Below are 16,575 nucleotides of genomic sequence, written 5' to 3' on the forward strand. Positions count from 1 at the left end.
CCCACCGGTACTGTGCGATAACCAACGCTGCTGTAAGACCGTATTGGGGACAGGGCCCATCGGTCCACGCGCGGCGCAGCTGTGAGCAGGTACGGGGGCGCGTAAAGCAGGGGGGTGGCTCGACTGCGCACATCCTGAGGCCGGCCGCGCTGCCACTCGGCTCCTTCTCTCTCCCCTCAACCGAGGCCTACCTCCAGACGCAAATCGCTGCCACTGCGCCACGACTGATCTGAACTCCGGGGCACTGCTGGCTCATCTGGGCCATGATAGCTGACATTCCCGATGCAGGAGACCTCCTGTGAGGTGCACGGCCCCAACACACCGGCTTGCCTGGGAGGGCCTTCTGCCGCGGACGGAACACACGCGGCTGTCTTGCCTGTCACGCGGCCACATGGTACATGGCACCTGGACCCGCGACGTGTCCCCTGGGCTGCATAGCGCTGCACCTCAGACACCTGCTGGCGATTGGAAGTAACGACCACCAATGATGGGGGCTGTAGACACGTTAATTGCCCAAGTTGGAAGCTCACTGTGGTACCACTGAAGCAGTACCCTGCCCACGATGCTAGCAGAGATCTATGAATATTATTGGGATTCATGGTGCTGCATCTCTCTCCCTTTCTTCAGCCCTTCCGTGCCAGCCTGCATTTTAAGGACCCTCTGCATGGTATGAAGCGTGCACGATCTCCACTATCCTCTCTTACCTCGCGGCCTTGTGGTGACTCATAGCAGGGATCTCTCTCTCATATACGGCTGCACTCATCTTGATCAGCGTCTGGTTGCTTTCTGGCCTTACCGAATATACTTGGAGATTTACCATCCCTCTGCCTCCACGCTGCAATTCTGCGCCGCGGCATGGGCCGCAAAGACCCTAAACAAAGGACCCTACCCTTTGCAAAAGTAGCGCACAACGCTTCTGAAGAGACCCCCATCATGGCGACCAACGCGCATGGTGCAGACAACACGGACGAGTCCTCCTCATTGTCCACATCGATACTTCAGGAGATGAGGGCGGGATTCAGGGCGCTTGATGGTAGGTTCGACACGCTGGACAAAAGCTTAGCAGACATGGATGCGAAAGTCCAGTCACACGACCGACGCCTCGACGTGGTGGAGGCCTGCGTGTCAGACATTGAAGACAGCTCGGCGCAGTCGTTGAAAAGCCTGGACAGAGTGGAGAGAATTTTGAAGGTGGTCACCATTAAAACGAGGACTTGGAGGCGCGAAGTCGGCACAACAATGTGTGCATTTTGTGCGTACCGGAGACCACCACTGCCGGGAGGATGGATATATTTGTTGAAAACCTGCTAGCTGATTTATTTGGTAGAGAGGCCTTCACCCCCGGATTTGTAATAGAACGTGCGCACAGATCCCTTCGGCCTAGGCTTAATCCTGGCCTACCACTGAAGCCCATAATTAGGAGGATCATGAATTTCAGAGATTGAGATTCAGTCCTGCGCCTGGCCCAGGAACGAGGTGAAAACATTTGGCAGGGTTCCAAACTCTTTCTTTCCAGACTTTACTGTCATGGTCCAGGATGCCTGCCGCAAGTTCAACGGGGTGAAGGCAACCCTCAGAAATTTGGGACTGAAATATGGAATGCTCTATCCTGCCAGGCTTAAAGTAGATGTGGAAGGTCTCTCTCGCATATTCGACTCCCCGACGGAAGCACAAGGATTCTGTCACGCCTACAAGAAAAACAACAACAGGCCCGGGACTGGAGGTGGAGGTCCTTCCCCTCCACATAGTGGATCAGACGCTAGTATGGAAATCTTTTCCAACACTGGGGCCGGCTGATGTGGCTTCCTTATTAGACTATGTGGTAATATTGGGTAATGCTTCCTATTCATCTTTGCTGTGCTCAGTTAGTTGCTCGCCCGACGTGGCGTTGCCACCCTTCAGGGTGTACACTTGAATCTGTTTTTTGTTTGTGTGTGCGGAAGTGTTTTCTCAATGGTTGTTTACACATTTGTACAGCAAGCTGGCACTTCCTGTTGACCATTGGGTCATGGCATTGCCTTACTTGGGACCGGGTGAGGCTGGGTGGTGGGAGGTGGGGGGGGGTGGACTTTGCAATGGTCATACATTTTCACTGATGGTACGAAAAGGTCACTTTCACATGTAGTTTTTTTTTAAAGTATTAAATTTGTCACATGGTTTTGTTGTATATACCTTTATGGCTTTGCTAGGTAATTGTGTTGGCCCCTCTAGTCTGTCCCTTATGTCCTGGAATGTACGAGGTCTCAACAACACCCGCAAGTGCCGTAAGGTACTCCGTTATTTAGTGCGACATAAGGTTGACATCGCCTGTCTACAGGAAACACATCTAACCAAAGCCGATGATACACATATGGCTTCTAGTTGGGGAGCACATAAATATTTAGCAAATTATAGCAGTTACGCTAGGGGCGTTGCTCTCCTTATCCATAAGAAACTCCCCTTCAGTCCAGGCAAAGTGGTGGCGGACGGCGAAGGCCGGTTCTTATTGTCACAGACATGCTCATGGGTCATTCAACAGCCTTAGTGGGCATTTATGGCCCAAACGTTGACACTCCAGATTTTTTCCACTCCCTACATATACACCAGATGAAACTCAAACCTAATTTGATTATTATGGGAGGGGACTTCAATTTACTATTAGATCCCAGATTGGACAGTACCTCCTCATCACCTGACTCCAACCATGCTCCCAACGTGTACTGCAAGAGCTTTGCAAACAACTTTCCTTAATAGACATTTGGCGGAAGCACAATCCTACCAACACGTCCTGTACCCACTATTCTGGCTACCATAATACATGGCATAATACATGGACCAGAATAGATCATTGGCTGGTTTCTCCGGGAGTTGCTGGCTGGTTTAGAGACCTAGAGATCTTACAGCGGACATATTCCGACCATTCCCCAGCAATACTTCGCTTGGATATTCCCCGTCCGGAAGGCTTTGAGCGGCAGTGGCGGTTTCCAAGCAGAGCGCTGCAGGATGAGGTCTTCCATGCGGAGGTGCGAGAAGCCATTGAGGATTATTTCACTATAAATACTGGGTTTGTGGATACTTGGGCGGTCCTATAGGAAGGCTTTAAAGCATATATATGTGGTGTCTGCATCGCTTAAAGTGCTGGCGTGCTAAAAGACTTGCGCACCACACTGGCCCGAATTGAACAAGACATATCTGCCTTAGATTCTGAATTACTCCTAAATGCCACGGCAGATGCTGAAACTCGGCGTTTGGCACTCCTGGTGAACTTTTGCGAAGCTGTGGACAGGGAACTGTTGTATTTGGGTAAATATCAGTCTGCTAGGAGATACGGCGAGGGCGAAAGACCTGGAAGAGTACTGGCACAAATGCTTCACCCCCTGCAGTAAGGCATACATCACAGAGATATGCACCCCCCCCCTAGATCCGCCAGTCACCTCCACATCGGGGACCCGCGACACTTTAGTAGATTATTTTACGAAATTATACAGCTCCAAGATTGGCCGGGATCTTGAAGACCAGGAAAATTACTTATCTGAAATTGCACTGGTGTATCTTGAAAAATGCATGCTGGATTTTCTGGCTGAGCCTATATCAGAGAGGGATGTGGTGGGGGCGATAGAGGCACTCCGTGGCTCCTCAGCCCCCGGGCTGGATGGATTTACTGGAGACTTTTACAAGGCCTACAAAGATATCCTTGCACCCCAGCTGATCGAAGTTTACGCAGAGGCGATTGAGAGGTAAGTACTCGCCCCCCCCCCCCCCCCCCCCACACTTCAGGAGGCAGTTATTATTCTCCTTCCCAAGCCTGGCAAGGACCCCTCACTATGCAGTTCATATAGACCCCTTTTATTATTGAATATAGATTACAAAATATTGGCTAAGGTTATAGCCAGCAGACTCCCTCAATTAATGGAATTTATTATATCCCCTGCACAGTCTGGATTTGTCCCACACCGTTCCACTTCACTCAATCTTCGGACCTTCTTCACAGTCCTTTACAGAATTGATCCAAAAGTGCCTGCTGCGGGTGTCTTATTAGACGCCGAGAAGGCATTTGATTCTCTAAATGGCCCTTTATTAGTCTCACTCTATGCAGACGACACCATTCTCTATGTGCGCCACCCACAGGACAACCTCGAACCAATCATAAGGGAAATACTTCGGTTTGGCCGCTTTTCAGGGCTAGGCATTAACTGGCACAAATCTGTAATTTTCCCATTAACAGAGAGCACGACTCCTTGGGACTGTGAATTTCCTCTGGAATGGTGCTGCAACTCTGTCAAATACCTTGGCATTCACGTGCACTTAGACACTGCTAGTATTATCAGCTTAAATTATGGACAGGCGATACACCGGTTGGAGGCACAGGTGGAACGTTGGCTGCGCTTTCCGTTGTCGATGGCAGGCCGGGTTGCTATACTTAAAATGATAGTTCTCCTGAAATGTTTGTATTTATTTAAGAACATCCCCATCCTTCTCACTAAGACCTTTTTTTTACAATTGCGCACACATCTGATAAGACTGGTCGGGGGCGGGGGGGAGAGGTCTCGAGTACATTGGTAGATCCTTACTCATCCGAGTGACAGAGGGGGCTATAAGGTACCTGATCCTTATTTATATTACTTGGCGGCTCAATGTAGCTATGCATTTGCGTAGTATCACCCAGATGCCCGTATTCCATTTTTGCGTCCGGAGGCTGATTTTGTACTTCCTCGGATGTTATCCTCTGCGTTACCGAAGGGCATCCCCAGAGACCCGCACGACATACAAACCATCTCCACTACTAGCTGGGCGTGGAACAGGTTACGGAGACTTCTAGGACTTAACACAATATATTCTCCGGCTCTACCACTTCCAAATCCTCTATGGCTCCCCATCACAGATGAAACATTGGTACAGCGCACATTAACCAAATTCAACATCACAAAGGTAAGGATCTATATCCTGAAGATCCTATCTTCTCAGTAGCAGAAGAGGCCCGATTCCAGGACAGATCTTTCATGGATACCTTTATACTGCAACGCATCCTTTCAGCATTGAGAGCAGCGCTACCCACTTATCTGATTACACCTGCACCCATGACCCCTTTGACATTGATTATTGAGAGCGACACTGGCGCCCACCTCATTTCCAAAATGTATAGATCATGTTTTAGTCTGCGACCGGTGACTGTTGTTAAAATATGCACTGCATGGGAACAAGACCTAGGTCGTCCCATTACAGACGCTCAATGGGAAAAATGCTGCAAGGTAACCATGGAAGTCTCCCTAAACAGCAGACACAAACTTATTCACTTCAAATGTCTCCGCCGCTTATATCAAACGCCGGCCATGGCACACAAAATTGATCCCTCCAGACCCCATCACTGCTTGAAATGTTCCGCTCCTCACGCGAACTTTGCCCACCTTACATGGACATGCTCCAAACTACAGACATATTGGGAACAAATACATGACACATTAGGAGACATGATAGGGCTGACACTTATTCCCGCACTGGAAATTGCACTCTTGGGCTATACAGTTAATTTCCCCAAAAAGGTCAGGAGGTTAGCAGCTCTAGGGCTATTACTGGCTAAACGGGAAATAGCCCTGCTATGGGGCCAACGTACTGTACCTACCCTTCAAAGATGGTTATGTAGCTTGTCCTATTGTAATGTTAACTGCGATCTATATTCTTACCCAATGCCAAGTTGATCGCGCCCAAAGGACATATGGGGCTCATACAAGGCGTATATTGAACGTAAGCACCAGAAATCTGCCTTACAAGTTGAAAGTGGAATAGTGCCAAAGGGGGTGGGATGAGTGTGCTGCTTTCACTGTCTGTAATGCTCCAAAATGTTCTTTTATGTGCACTGATGGAAGACCCCATATAAGTGTACGGTATGTTTAATGCCTTTTTTTTCCTTTTTAGCTTTCCTTTTTCCTTTGTTTAGACGAGGTCTAGGTGTGGATGGTCCTTGCGGGTTGGAGGGAGGAAACGGAGGGACTGGTGGGTCTGACACGATCCACATTTACTATTATGAACACTTAGGTTGCCAAGTGATTGAGCTGCATTATATCAGGATCTATATATGTGACGATTGCTTTGTGATTTGATACTTGAATATGTGTTTAAGAGATGTATAAGAAAATCTGAAAATAAAACTTCAAATAAAAAAATTATAATAAAATAAAACCCTTAAAACATGCAAGTTAGTAGGTTTGCACAGACTCAAAAGGGCATTCTAACACTGGAACTATTGCTTACCACTACCTCTAGCCCCAATATGTATATCTGCAGAAACATGGCAACATAAGGGGATTTAAAGTATTCAAACACTACTATGGTATGATCTCTGGCATAATCAGTGAGGCTATATCAGAGCTCTTATATAATGAGATTGTTGCCATAATTTGTCGCTGCACTACATGGCACCAAAGGGGCAAGTGGATTATGTTACAGGACAAGTAGATCTCTAAAGGAACCTGCCCCATGGACAAGTAGATATTTTATTAAATTCCACACCCATGCATACCTGTTTCATGTGCATGAGGGAATTTCGTACTGCTGGTGCTGCCACTCATTCCCTACATCTATCTAGCTCTTCTTTGTTTTAGGGAAGCTCATATTGCTGACACCAATGCTGTTACGATTTTGTGTGTTTCACTGAAAAAAGCCAAAATTGTCATTTTCAGAGCTAGTTTGTCCATTCTTAGGTTGATTGTCCACGTGCCAGTTTGAACGTGAAACCATTTCATGTGATAACCTCATGTACAGAACAAAAGTAGAGGTTGAACAACATAGTGAACATATGGTATAGCTTTGTAGTTATAGCAGATCTTCTTGTTGACACCCTTGAGTAACATGAGTCGGAAACTGGTGTTAAATAGCCTCACGCATGGCATCTTGTATCCATATTATCCTTCACCTTTATGTTTCAGGTCCTGTGTTTGTTGAGTTTCCCATCGACATTCTTTATCCCTATCACGTGGTGCAGAAGGAGCTGTCCCCTAAAGGGGCTCCCAAGGGCGTTATGGGAAGAATCATTAACTGGTGAGTACAGCCTAAGCGCATGGGGAATTGCATATCTATAAAGTAACACAAGGACACTGAGCTTAATTAACATTATGTTTAGTGACGTGATACATGTATAGTAGTGATTGCTGCAGTCTACTAATACAGTACTCTGTGCTGTTGAGTAAAACCTTAAGATATTTTTGGTGATATGATTACTATCTCTTATTGAAGAACCGGTGTATTGAGATTGACAATTTGCCTTGCTGATCTAACGTTGGACCTTCTTATTTTCTGTATTAGGTATCTGCAGAACCATCTCAATAATCTGTTTGCTGGAGCCTGGGAGCAGCGGGACCTTTCTCCTATTCCTATCCATATTCCTCAGGCAAGCGCAGAACAGGTGAGATATTCTTTTCGGTTGTATGACTCCACAACTCATGCCATTACATCGCATGCCATTACACCGTGGTTGTAACAACGCAAAGAACAGCGTTGTTAGGACGCCACCGCTAGCCTCACAGTGCTGGAAACAACAATCCATCAAATAAAATACCCAAATTCTATTCCACAGTCCAGAAAAAAGAAGCGGCACACCAAGTAGTTTAGCACTTAGATTTATGTGCAGAAAACGACACGTTTCGACAGCGACGCCTTTGTCTAGTTTACATTGTGTGCTCCACTCACCAAAGAAATACGTCTGGAACCAAGAGAACATAGAAAAAAGACTTCCATATTGCAGTACATACTACAAAACATATCGTTCTCTAAAGCCATACAGATGCAATAATTAATTGTAATGACAAATTCCAATTGGAAAATTAACACACATTTTCCAAATTGATCATCATCCTGCGACAATTATTAAATATATACCAGCAATATGCCTGCAAACTAGATCGACATTATTCAGATTGATCATTGTAATGCGTCATTTTCAAATAACATTCCAGTTCCAACGCATCTTAATTCCTGAGTCAAACAGTGATTAATAATGTGTATAATATTAAATGGCACCATAATATTGCTGGTAGATGCGCACACTGTTATTTATACATTATATGCGTGAGGCCTGCTGCTATACTTCCCCCAGGGCTATAACAATGGTAAGCTTGCCTTGGAATTACCTAATGGCTCCCCAGTGACCAGCCTAAAAACTTATGCAGTTGCATATACTGATAATATAGGTCGGGCAAATGCCCCCTAAATCCATCAATTGGCAATAATCATTCGCCATATTGCTAAAGGTCTACAATTATGATCAGTGACTCGATAGTGGGGTGCCTTCCAGTCTCCTCACAATACATCAATCATGAATTAAATGGCAAATGCCCAAATATTAAACAATGTGTGACTACATATTAAAAAGTGCCAAAGGTGCAAGATATCTTATGATATCTCTTGAGGTTTGTTCATTATATACGTGTATTGAACAAAGAAAGGGAGTGGAAGCCTGCATACGTTTTTGCAGGGAAGACCATTGTCAATGTTGGAGCATACCAATATGTTGGGAGCGATGATGCGTTTCTTTCTAGAATTTTTTGTTTTTGTTTGTTTGAACGTGAACTGTACAGACAAAAGTCAGACACTGCCATGGGTACCTGCTTCGCTCCCAGCCTAGCTAATCTTTTCCTGGGCTGGTGGGAGGAGCAAGTAGTCTGGACAGACCCACCAACACAGAAGGAGCACAAGGGGGTAAAAAAGAAGCAGTCAGGTCGCCCCCCACTTAACAGTTTACCAACAGAAAAAGACCTGACTGAGATTGGACAACAACCCTTATCTTCAAGACACTAGAGGGGTCTATACATTGTTTTTTTAAACTCCCTCTAAGGCAAGGCTCACTGCCACTAGTCCAAGTGTCTATATGTTAAATTTTTTAAAAAGGTATATCAATACACCACAGGAGAAAGGGAAATTATCACCAAGATTCGTGAAAAAATGTGAGAAAGGAAAGAAAGCACCTCTCGGCAGTAACTAGCACACCCACTTATTATCATCGGTTTGCTTTCTTCCTGTAAAGAAAAAGTGTGTGTTCCGTCATAGAGTTCTCAGAAGTGAGGAAAGAAAAAAGAGGCGGTGAAAAGACAAATATAGATGCACTGTCGGTGCTGGTGTCACTAAAGTGCCCTCTGGTCCCCGTGAGAAAAGAAATGCAATTCCCAACGTTTAAAATGAGGTGCAACTCACTAGCTGGACATAACTTTATTCAGTGCTGTGAGCGTCCTCATTTCAGTACTCTTTCAATAGCACTTTCAGATTGGGAATTCATATGCAACATTATTTGTAACACCATCTTAAGACTTCGCAATTCTAGCTCTTTATATGGTATACCATAAGCAAAAAGAGGTATACCGCGCAGAGTCCAAGTATTCCCTGGCTTATCATAGAGGAGTGTAAGATATCTGCAAATGCACACAGTAGTCAATAAATGATGCATTTGACTCAAGAAGAACAAACCAATTTATAAAAATAACATGTACCTTTATATATATATTTAGGCACCAGAATTAATACGATCAGGTAAGTATGTTTTGCAAGAGAAATACTTGTACGTTTAAAAAGTCGATACTACATTTTTCCGAGGCTGCAATGTTATCCTGTGGCAGGAAAAAGCAATTACGGCATATACAGGTAGAGTGCAGCGACTTAAGAGACCAATCTCCTGGACTTAAGGTGAGCATGGGGCAAGGTCCAAGGCAGCATCAAGAGCTCACACCGGACGGCACTGGGTTGGCCAGATGCAGAGGTGCACTACAGCATCGGGTGCCCAATATTATCCAATGGGAACTGGTCCGGTCACCAAGTAGCTGCAGGTGGGGACTGAGAGGCCAGTCTGACTGATTCAATCAGTGGATTGAAGCCTTGTGATCTTAAGGGTCGTTGGGACACCGTTGGTCCTCTTCTCCTCGGTGGGGTGAGGGGTGCAGAGGGTCTTTGAGGTGTTGGGTCTCTTCTTCCAGGAACACTCACGGTTAATGGGGCCTGCACACAGAGGCTGCAAGCGGCGTTGGGGAGTTCATGAGGGGTGAAACCAAAGTAGACTCTGGGTTGTGGGGACTTGGGGACCACTTTGACACAGTTGGCCCGCTTCGTCTCTGGCTAGGGGGTTTGAATGCAGTGGTGCTGGGCGTTGTCGAGTTTTGGCGGTTTCTGAGTTCTCTCAGTCCTCCTTGGGGTGCCTGCAGGATGCAGGAGCCACACGAGTACTTGATTCTTTATTGAAGGCAGTCAGTCCTCACACACTTTGGAGGCAAGACAACTTGCAGGACAAGACGACTTTGACGCAATTCAACGGCAAACAGCAGACTGACAGGCCGGCAGGGCTGGTGCCAAGTCAGTTGGTCTTCTTTAATCTTTGCTTTTGCGGCTCTATAGCGTCCTTCTTCGTAGGTCAGCAGCATCTACTTTTGTGGTGCCATGGGCTCCCTTAATTACTGAATTTAGGGGCTTTAGGGGAGTGTAGGGTAGTAACCAATGGGCTACTGACCCCTAGAGTCACTACTCCTCCTTATGCCCACTTCCTGTGGGAAGTGGTCATAACCCTGTCCCAGAGTTCCTACATTTGCCATCACCAAGATGCCCAACTGAAAAATCGTATTCACTTCAGGTAGCCCACTTTAGGGGTAGCACTAGCCTGAAGGTGGACAAGCCTACCTGACTATCTACATTTCCTGCCTGTCCGGATGCCAAAGGGCTCTGGACAAATGGGGGTGGCATCCTCTCCTGTGAGGGAAACCAGATTTGCATACCAAAGGTGGTGGACTTTTTGAAGCTCCCCTGCCTTGGAATGCTAATCTACAGGTCATCCTGTGGGTGGGGGTTTAAATACCCTCTGCCTGAGCAGGCTTTGTTTCTGACCTCCTGAGAGCAAAAAGCCCTCACCCTTGGGGGTCAGAAACACGTGTCTGGTGGCAGGCTAGTGAAAACCAGTCAGTCAACACACCAGTGGCTGGTATGATTTCAAGGGCCACCTCTAAGGCTCCTTCTGTGTGCATGTATTAATAAATCCATCACCGGAATAAGTGTGGGCTTATTAATATGAGATGTTTCATACCAAACATCCCTATTTTCCTTGAAGCCATCATGTAGCTGGGAAACTCGTTTTCACCAGTGACCAGCACATGCTTTAAAATGGCTTCCCTGTTCGCTAGCACTGGCAATAATCGAAGTGACCACCACAGGAGCATATCTGCTCATGCAGATATGTCCTCACATGTAATATAAGGCACCCTGCCTTAAAGTTGTAAGGCCTGCTGAAGAGATGACTGACAAACATTACATGCAGTGTTTGGGGACATGGCACACAGGGATGTGCCATGTCATATTTTCACCTTTGTCTGCACCAAAACACGCAGCCTACAATGGCGGTCTCTATGAGTTTGGTGAGGGGTCCCTTAGAGTGGCATAATTTGTGCTGCAGCCCCCGTTTAGTAGCTCAGGACCTAGGTACCAGGGGTACCATTCACTAGGAACTTAGAGGGTACTAAAGGCATTGCCAGGTGGGGAAACAATAGCACAGTTTTGGGAAAGAGATTAGGCACTGGGGACCTGGTTAGCAGCAACCCAGTGCACTTCCAGTCAAAATCACATCAAATACCAGGCAAAAAGTGAGGGTGACCATATTAAAAAGGAGCACTTTCCTACACTAAGTACATTCAGTATATGGAGAAAAACTTTCACTATCTGTTCTATTTTAAGGGTGTTGTAATTAAGAACAGGCAAACGATCTGCTATTCAAAGGGTGTACCACCACTGTATCACTTGCAGTATATCAAATGGCACAAGTGTTTGTATCCACTAGGTAGACCTGATTACTCGTCGCATTGTAATTCTAGTTCAGTAATACTTAACTTCGGTGATTCTCAAATGTAGTTTTTATGATCAGTTATTTGTTAAAAAAAGAAAACCTTCTAATGTGTTTTGGTGAATAAAAAGAACGATGAAGAAAATTTGAGGGTGGGTTTTCATTTTTGGCTAAGTAGCTATGCCATTTCTTTGCCCCACAAATGTACATCACCCCCCCCCCCCCCCCTCACCCCCAAGCAACTGTACCAACTACCACACAGAAAGAATCTCATTGATCACCTCCTCAGTACGAAGAATTCTGCAGTAAAACTCTCTTGATGCTTTTCCCACTTAAAAACAACCACAGTATTCCATATCTCTTGGAGAACATTTTTTTCTGTCTTTGAAATATTGAGTAACTCCGACCTCCCACAATTCAATGCTATGGCTCTACAGTAGGGGAGCAACAGACCGAGGCATTGCCTCATTCACAAAGATTTGTTCCTTCCTTCCACCACTCCAAGCACTAACTCCTCAAATGTTCAGCTGCACTAGAAGTGTCAACTTCCTTTTATGTTATCCTCCTTTATTGCCTTCAGACTATATGGTCCTACAGCCTATGTGAGCTACACTTCGATCACCATTGTGCAAATGACTTCAGTATCTACAGGGTGTCAAACATTCATATGAGCAATATTTAATTGCATAATACATGTCACAACCCCTTTTCAGTTGCATAATGGCTACCTGACTGGGCCAACACTGTCCTACAATACCTGTTTGATTTATTTGTTTATTTTTCATGTGAAAACTATATGTTCGTGGCATGTAAGCTGTAGACCACATGCTTTGCTTACTCCTGCCATCTAGTGTTGGGTCCGGATGTCTGCACTTTGTGCTTGGAATGCCCCACGATAAATCAGCAGGTCTTGCCACCTCCTTTGGAAACATCATGTTTACTCAACTTGTCAATGGGCCAAATAAAGGTCCATCGGCTACTAGAAATGCCATTGTTTGCGATACAAGAAAAAGGAACAAATGATGGACGGAATGCTGAACAATGCAAATATTCACTCCTAGTCATAAGGATCTGGGTGTAATCCATTGTTCTTTTGTTCACCACGCCACCGTAGTTTGGAGCCAACCATATGCAAACCAGTCTTGACCCTGCTCCTCATGGGAACAGTCCAGCCCGAACTGCCAAGCCAGGTCCTCCCTGGACTGGAGGCAAGCATGCTGGGACTGGTTTTGAAGCATCACCCCTCATCAGCCAGACTAGCTTGAATCCAGTGGGGCAGTGAGCACGGGACCCACGTCTGGACATACCCTTCCCACTTATGGCGACAAAAGCAAAAGGAACAAATGATGGACGGCATGCTGAACAATACAAACATTCACCCCCAGTCACAAGGACCTGGGTTTAATCCATTGTTCTTTTGCTCACCAGGCCAACCCAGTTAGGTTGAGATATGGCAGTGTCATATAGGAAGTGTTTTAGGTGTCCAGCTAAAATGGCAGTAATTGGCAAATATTATTAACGCAACAAAAGATGCAATCCCTCTGCTGGGACACAATGGTACAGTACTAGTATCACATAACACCACAATCAATCCAATTACACTCAAATAATCATGATATATTAATCACATTTATTATGCAAAATAAATTTTTTCTAAAAAATTTACATACATGTATTTCATAAAAACAGATCATACATTTGCATGAATATTTAAAAACACAGAATTTCACACCATATACTACTTGACAGATATTAGTTCAAATTCATATAACAACCTGTTATGAGCCCGCATAACAGAAAACAACGAGAGACAGTATGCTTTGTCATTTGTTACACATCCTATTGGGTAATGAGTCAATGTCCGTAGTTTGTGATATATTGCACAATTATATCTACTCCTGAAACCACGGTTCTCCCAAGATTGTGTAGTTGAGAAGCGTCGACGCGTTTCGATGGTAAATCTTGTTAATCCATCTTTATCAAGACAGGTTTATAGGCTTTAAGTCTTCGTTATTAAATCCGGGACCTATTGAAAGAAAGAAAGTTTTTTGTTTTATATTGCTATTATGGAATGAATACTCCATTCTCTGATTTCTAGCTTTACCAGTGTCTCTCTATTTATCAAAACCTGGCTAATAATACTTTCATGGATACTTAGTAGGGCACTATTAAGTTATTCTATGATTATTAATGCTCCTAACTTGTGCAAAATACAGTTATTCCCGGGAAGGAACTATCCCCTTAGCTCGTAAGGAGCCAACACAGTATATATTGTAATCAGAGAGAACCACTTACTTCTCTATATTGAAAAACGATGTTCAATTTAGATTGTCGTTAATGATCCTGATATGTATTATACGTCGAGGAGACAGAGATCCGAGCTATCTGTCCTCATGTGCATCTCACCTAGTGTAAAAGACATAATAATACGTACTCATGTGAAGCACTACTTACATGAAAACTATGTTTTTCTTATTACACAAGCAGCATATCCTGCTCCCATCTACCTCGTGGCCCTTAGAGTTTTACCCCTATGTTCTTATCTTATAATAAGTAGTACTACAAAAAGACTACTTACTTGTCTGTTTCACGGACGGATATCCTAATATATATTAAAAACGGCCTGACGGGGATTCATAATAACTCTCCCTCAATGAACGTCACCTGTTCCCAAAAAACGTGCGCAGATAATAGCGCCACGTAACAACTCGAAACGACGTGACGGGGATCCGTACTAGCTCTCCCTTAATATGCGTCACCTGTTACAAAAAATGTGTGCAAATATTAGCGCCACACAGATAACATAACCAACTAACGGGGCATAATGTCCCCATCAATACGTTCTATCGCTTGTAGCTAAGTTGCTAGTGCTCTCACCTCTATGCTCGATGTTAGCGTCTTCGAGGGCGGAAATGCTCCTGATTGCTCTCGCCTCGACTGCGCCTAAGGCGTCTGCTTATTTGTTGGTACTGCCATAGGATGTGATAGGTCAGAATACACACATGACCCTATCACGTGTCATATTTTTTGTCAAGGAGATTTATCGAGGTAAACAGCACTGATTTTATAAAGCATGCGCATAGTGCGACTGCTTGTTAACAACACGTGACTCTATCACGTGTTGTATATTTATAACCAAGGAGATGTGTTGCTATTTTTGTAGAGCATGCGATACATCCCATTATATAAGTGGTTGTGCGGAAAATATACCGACGCAACCTCACAAATAGGAATAACGTGATTGAGATGGCGATCGAAGTCCTACTTACATCATAGATAATAGTTAATTATGTCACGTAATTACGAGCGGAATGTTCTTCAAACAGCTGCCAACTTTATTGTCACAATAGTTTAATAATCCTAAGGACATACACAAGGACATACCCAAAAGCTCTTACATATCATGTATAGATGTTATCTTACATACTTCTATACAGAACGAAAAACTATCCACATATTTCGACACATTTTAGCAATCAATAACGGCACATCATTCCTTAATCTGATTGCAATTATAGCCTCATAGTCCTCTCCTATGTAACATGAAAAAAACTGACTTATACTACGTGAACTCACATACGTTAGTGATGTATCATTTTCTTACGTAGCAATGATACTCATCCAGTCCTCCTTTGAATTAAGTCCCTTCTCTACTGTATTCAGATGGCATATAAACCATTGTTCTCTCTTTTTTCTTTTTGTATTGACTTCCCCACCTCTTCTATTAACTGTCACTTTTTCTAGAATAAACCACTTGATTTGATCCCAATTGTGGTTCATTTCCAGAAAGTGATCTGTCAAAGGTGCATTCACTTTTCTTGTTTTAATTGCCGATTTGTGCTCCAACAGACGGGTACGTAGTATAAGTCAGTTTTTTTCATGTTACATAGGAGAGGACTATGAGGCTATAATTGCAATCAGATTAAGGAATGATGTGCCGTTATTGATTGCTGAAATCTTAGAACATATTATTGTTGGATCCTATATATGGACCATTTGTAGCACATGAGTAGAAATGAGGAAAGTATAACTACAACTGCTGTTATATGTAATAGGAATAAGTCATGTCTCTACTAACCATGTGGTTGGCGATTTAAAGTTATATTGGAAATGTCATGAAGAGGATAATTGTTTTTCATTACATCCATCTAATATTGTATTCCTAAAATGTGTCGAAATATGTGGATAGTTTTTCGTTCTGTATAGAAGTATGTAAGATAACATCTATACATGATATGTAAGAGCTTTTGGGTATGTCCTTGGGTATGTCCTTAGGATTATTAAACTATTGTGACAATAAAGTTGGCAGCTGTTTGAAGAACATTCCGCTCGTAATTACGTGACATAATTAACTATTATCTATGATGTAAGTAGGACTTCGATCGCCATCTCAATCACGTTATTCCTATTTGTGAGGTTGCGTCGGTATATTTTCCGCACAACCACTTGTATAATGGGATGTATCGCATGCTCTACAAAAATAGCGACACATCTCCTTGGTTATAAATATACAACACGTGATAGAGTCACGTGTGTATTTTGATCTTTCATAGTCAACGGGAGTACCTATTAACAAGCAGTCGCACTATGCGCATGCTTTATAAAATCAGTGCTGTTTACCTCGATAAATCTCCTTGACAAAAAATATATGACACGTGATAGGGTCATGTGTGTATTCTGACCTATCGCATCCTATGGCAGTACCAACAAATAAGCAGACGCCTTAGGCGCAGTCGAGGCGAGAGCAATCAGGAGCATTTCCGCACTCGAAGACGCTAACATCGAGCATAGAGGTG

General features: G+C 44.1%; 1 protein-coding gene across 7 annotated transcripts in view; it reads left to right on the forward strand.

Annotated features, from left to right (window-relative positions):
* The window catches only part of HACL2 (2-hydroxyacyl-CoA lyase 2), a 1,062,010-nt gene that overhangs the window by 440,530 nt on the left and 604,905 nt on the right, over positions 1-16,575 (forward strand). For all 7 annotated transcript variants that reach the window (XM_085638401.1, XM_085638399.1, XM_085638396.1 and 4 more), the window contains exons 6-7: positions 6,903-7,014; positions 7,279-7,378. In XM_085638401.1, coding sequence (XP_085494527.1) covers positions 6,903-7,014; positions 7,279-7,378 — 212 coding nt within the window. The remainder of the gene's footprint in view (positions 1-6,902; positions 7,015-7,278; positions 7,379-16,575) is intronic.

The sequence above is a fragment of the Triturus cristatus genome, chromosome 12, assembly GCF_964204655.1.
Source record: "Triturus cristatus chromosome 12, aTriCri1.1, whole genome shotgun sequence".
NCBI classification, from domain to species: Eukaryota; Metazoa; Chordata; class Amphibia; order Caudata; family Salamandridae; genus Triturus; species Triturus cristatus.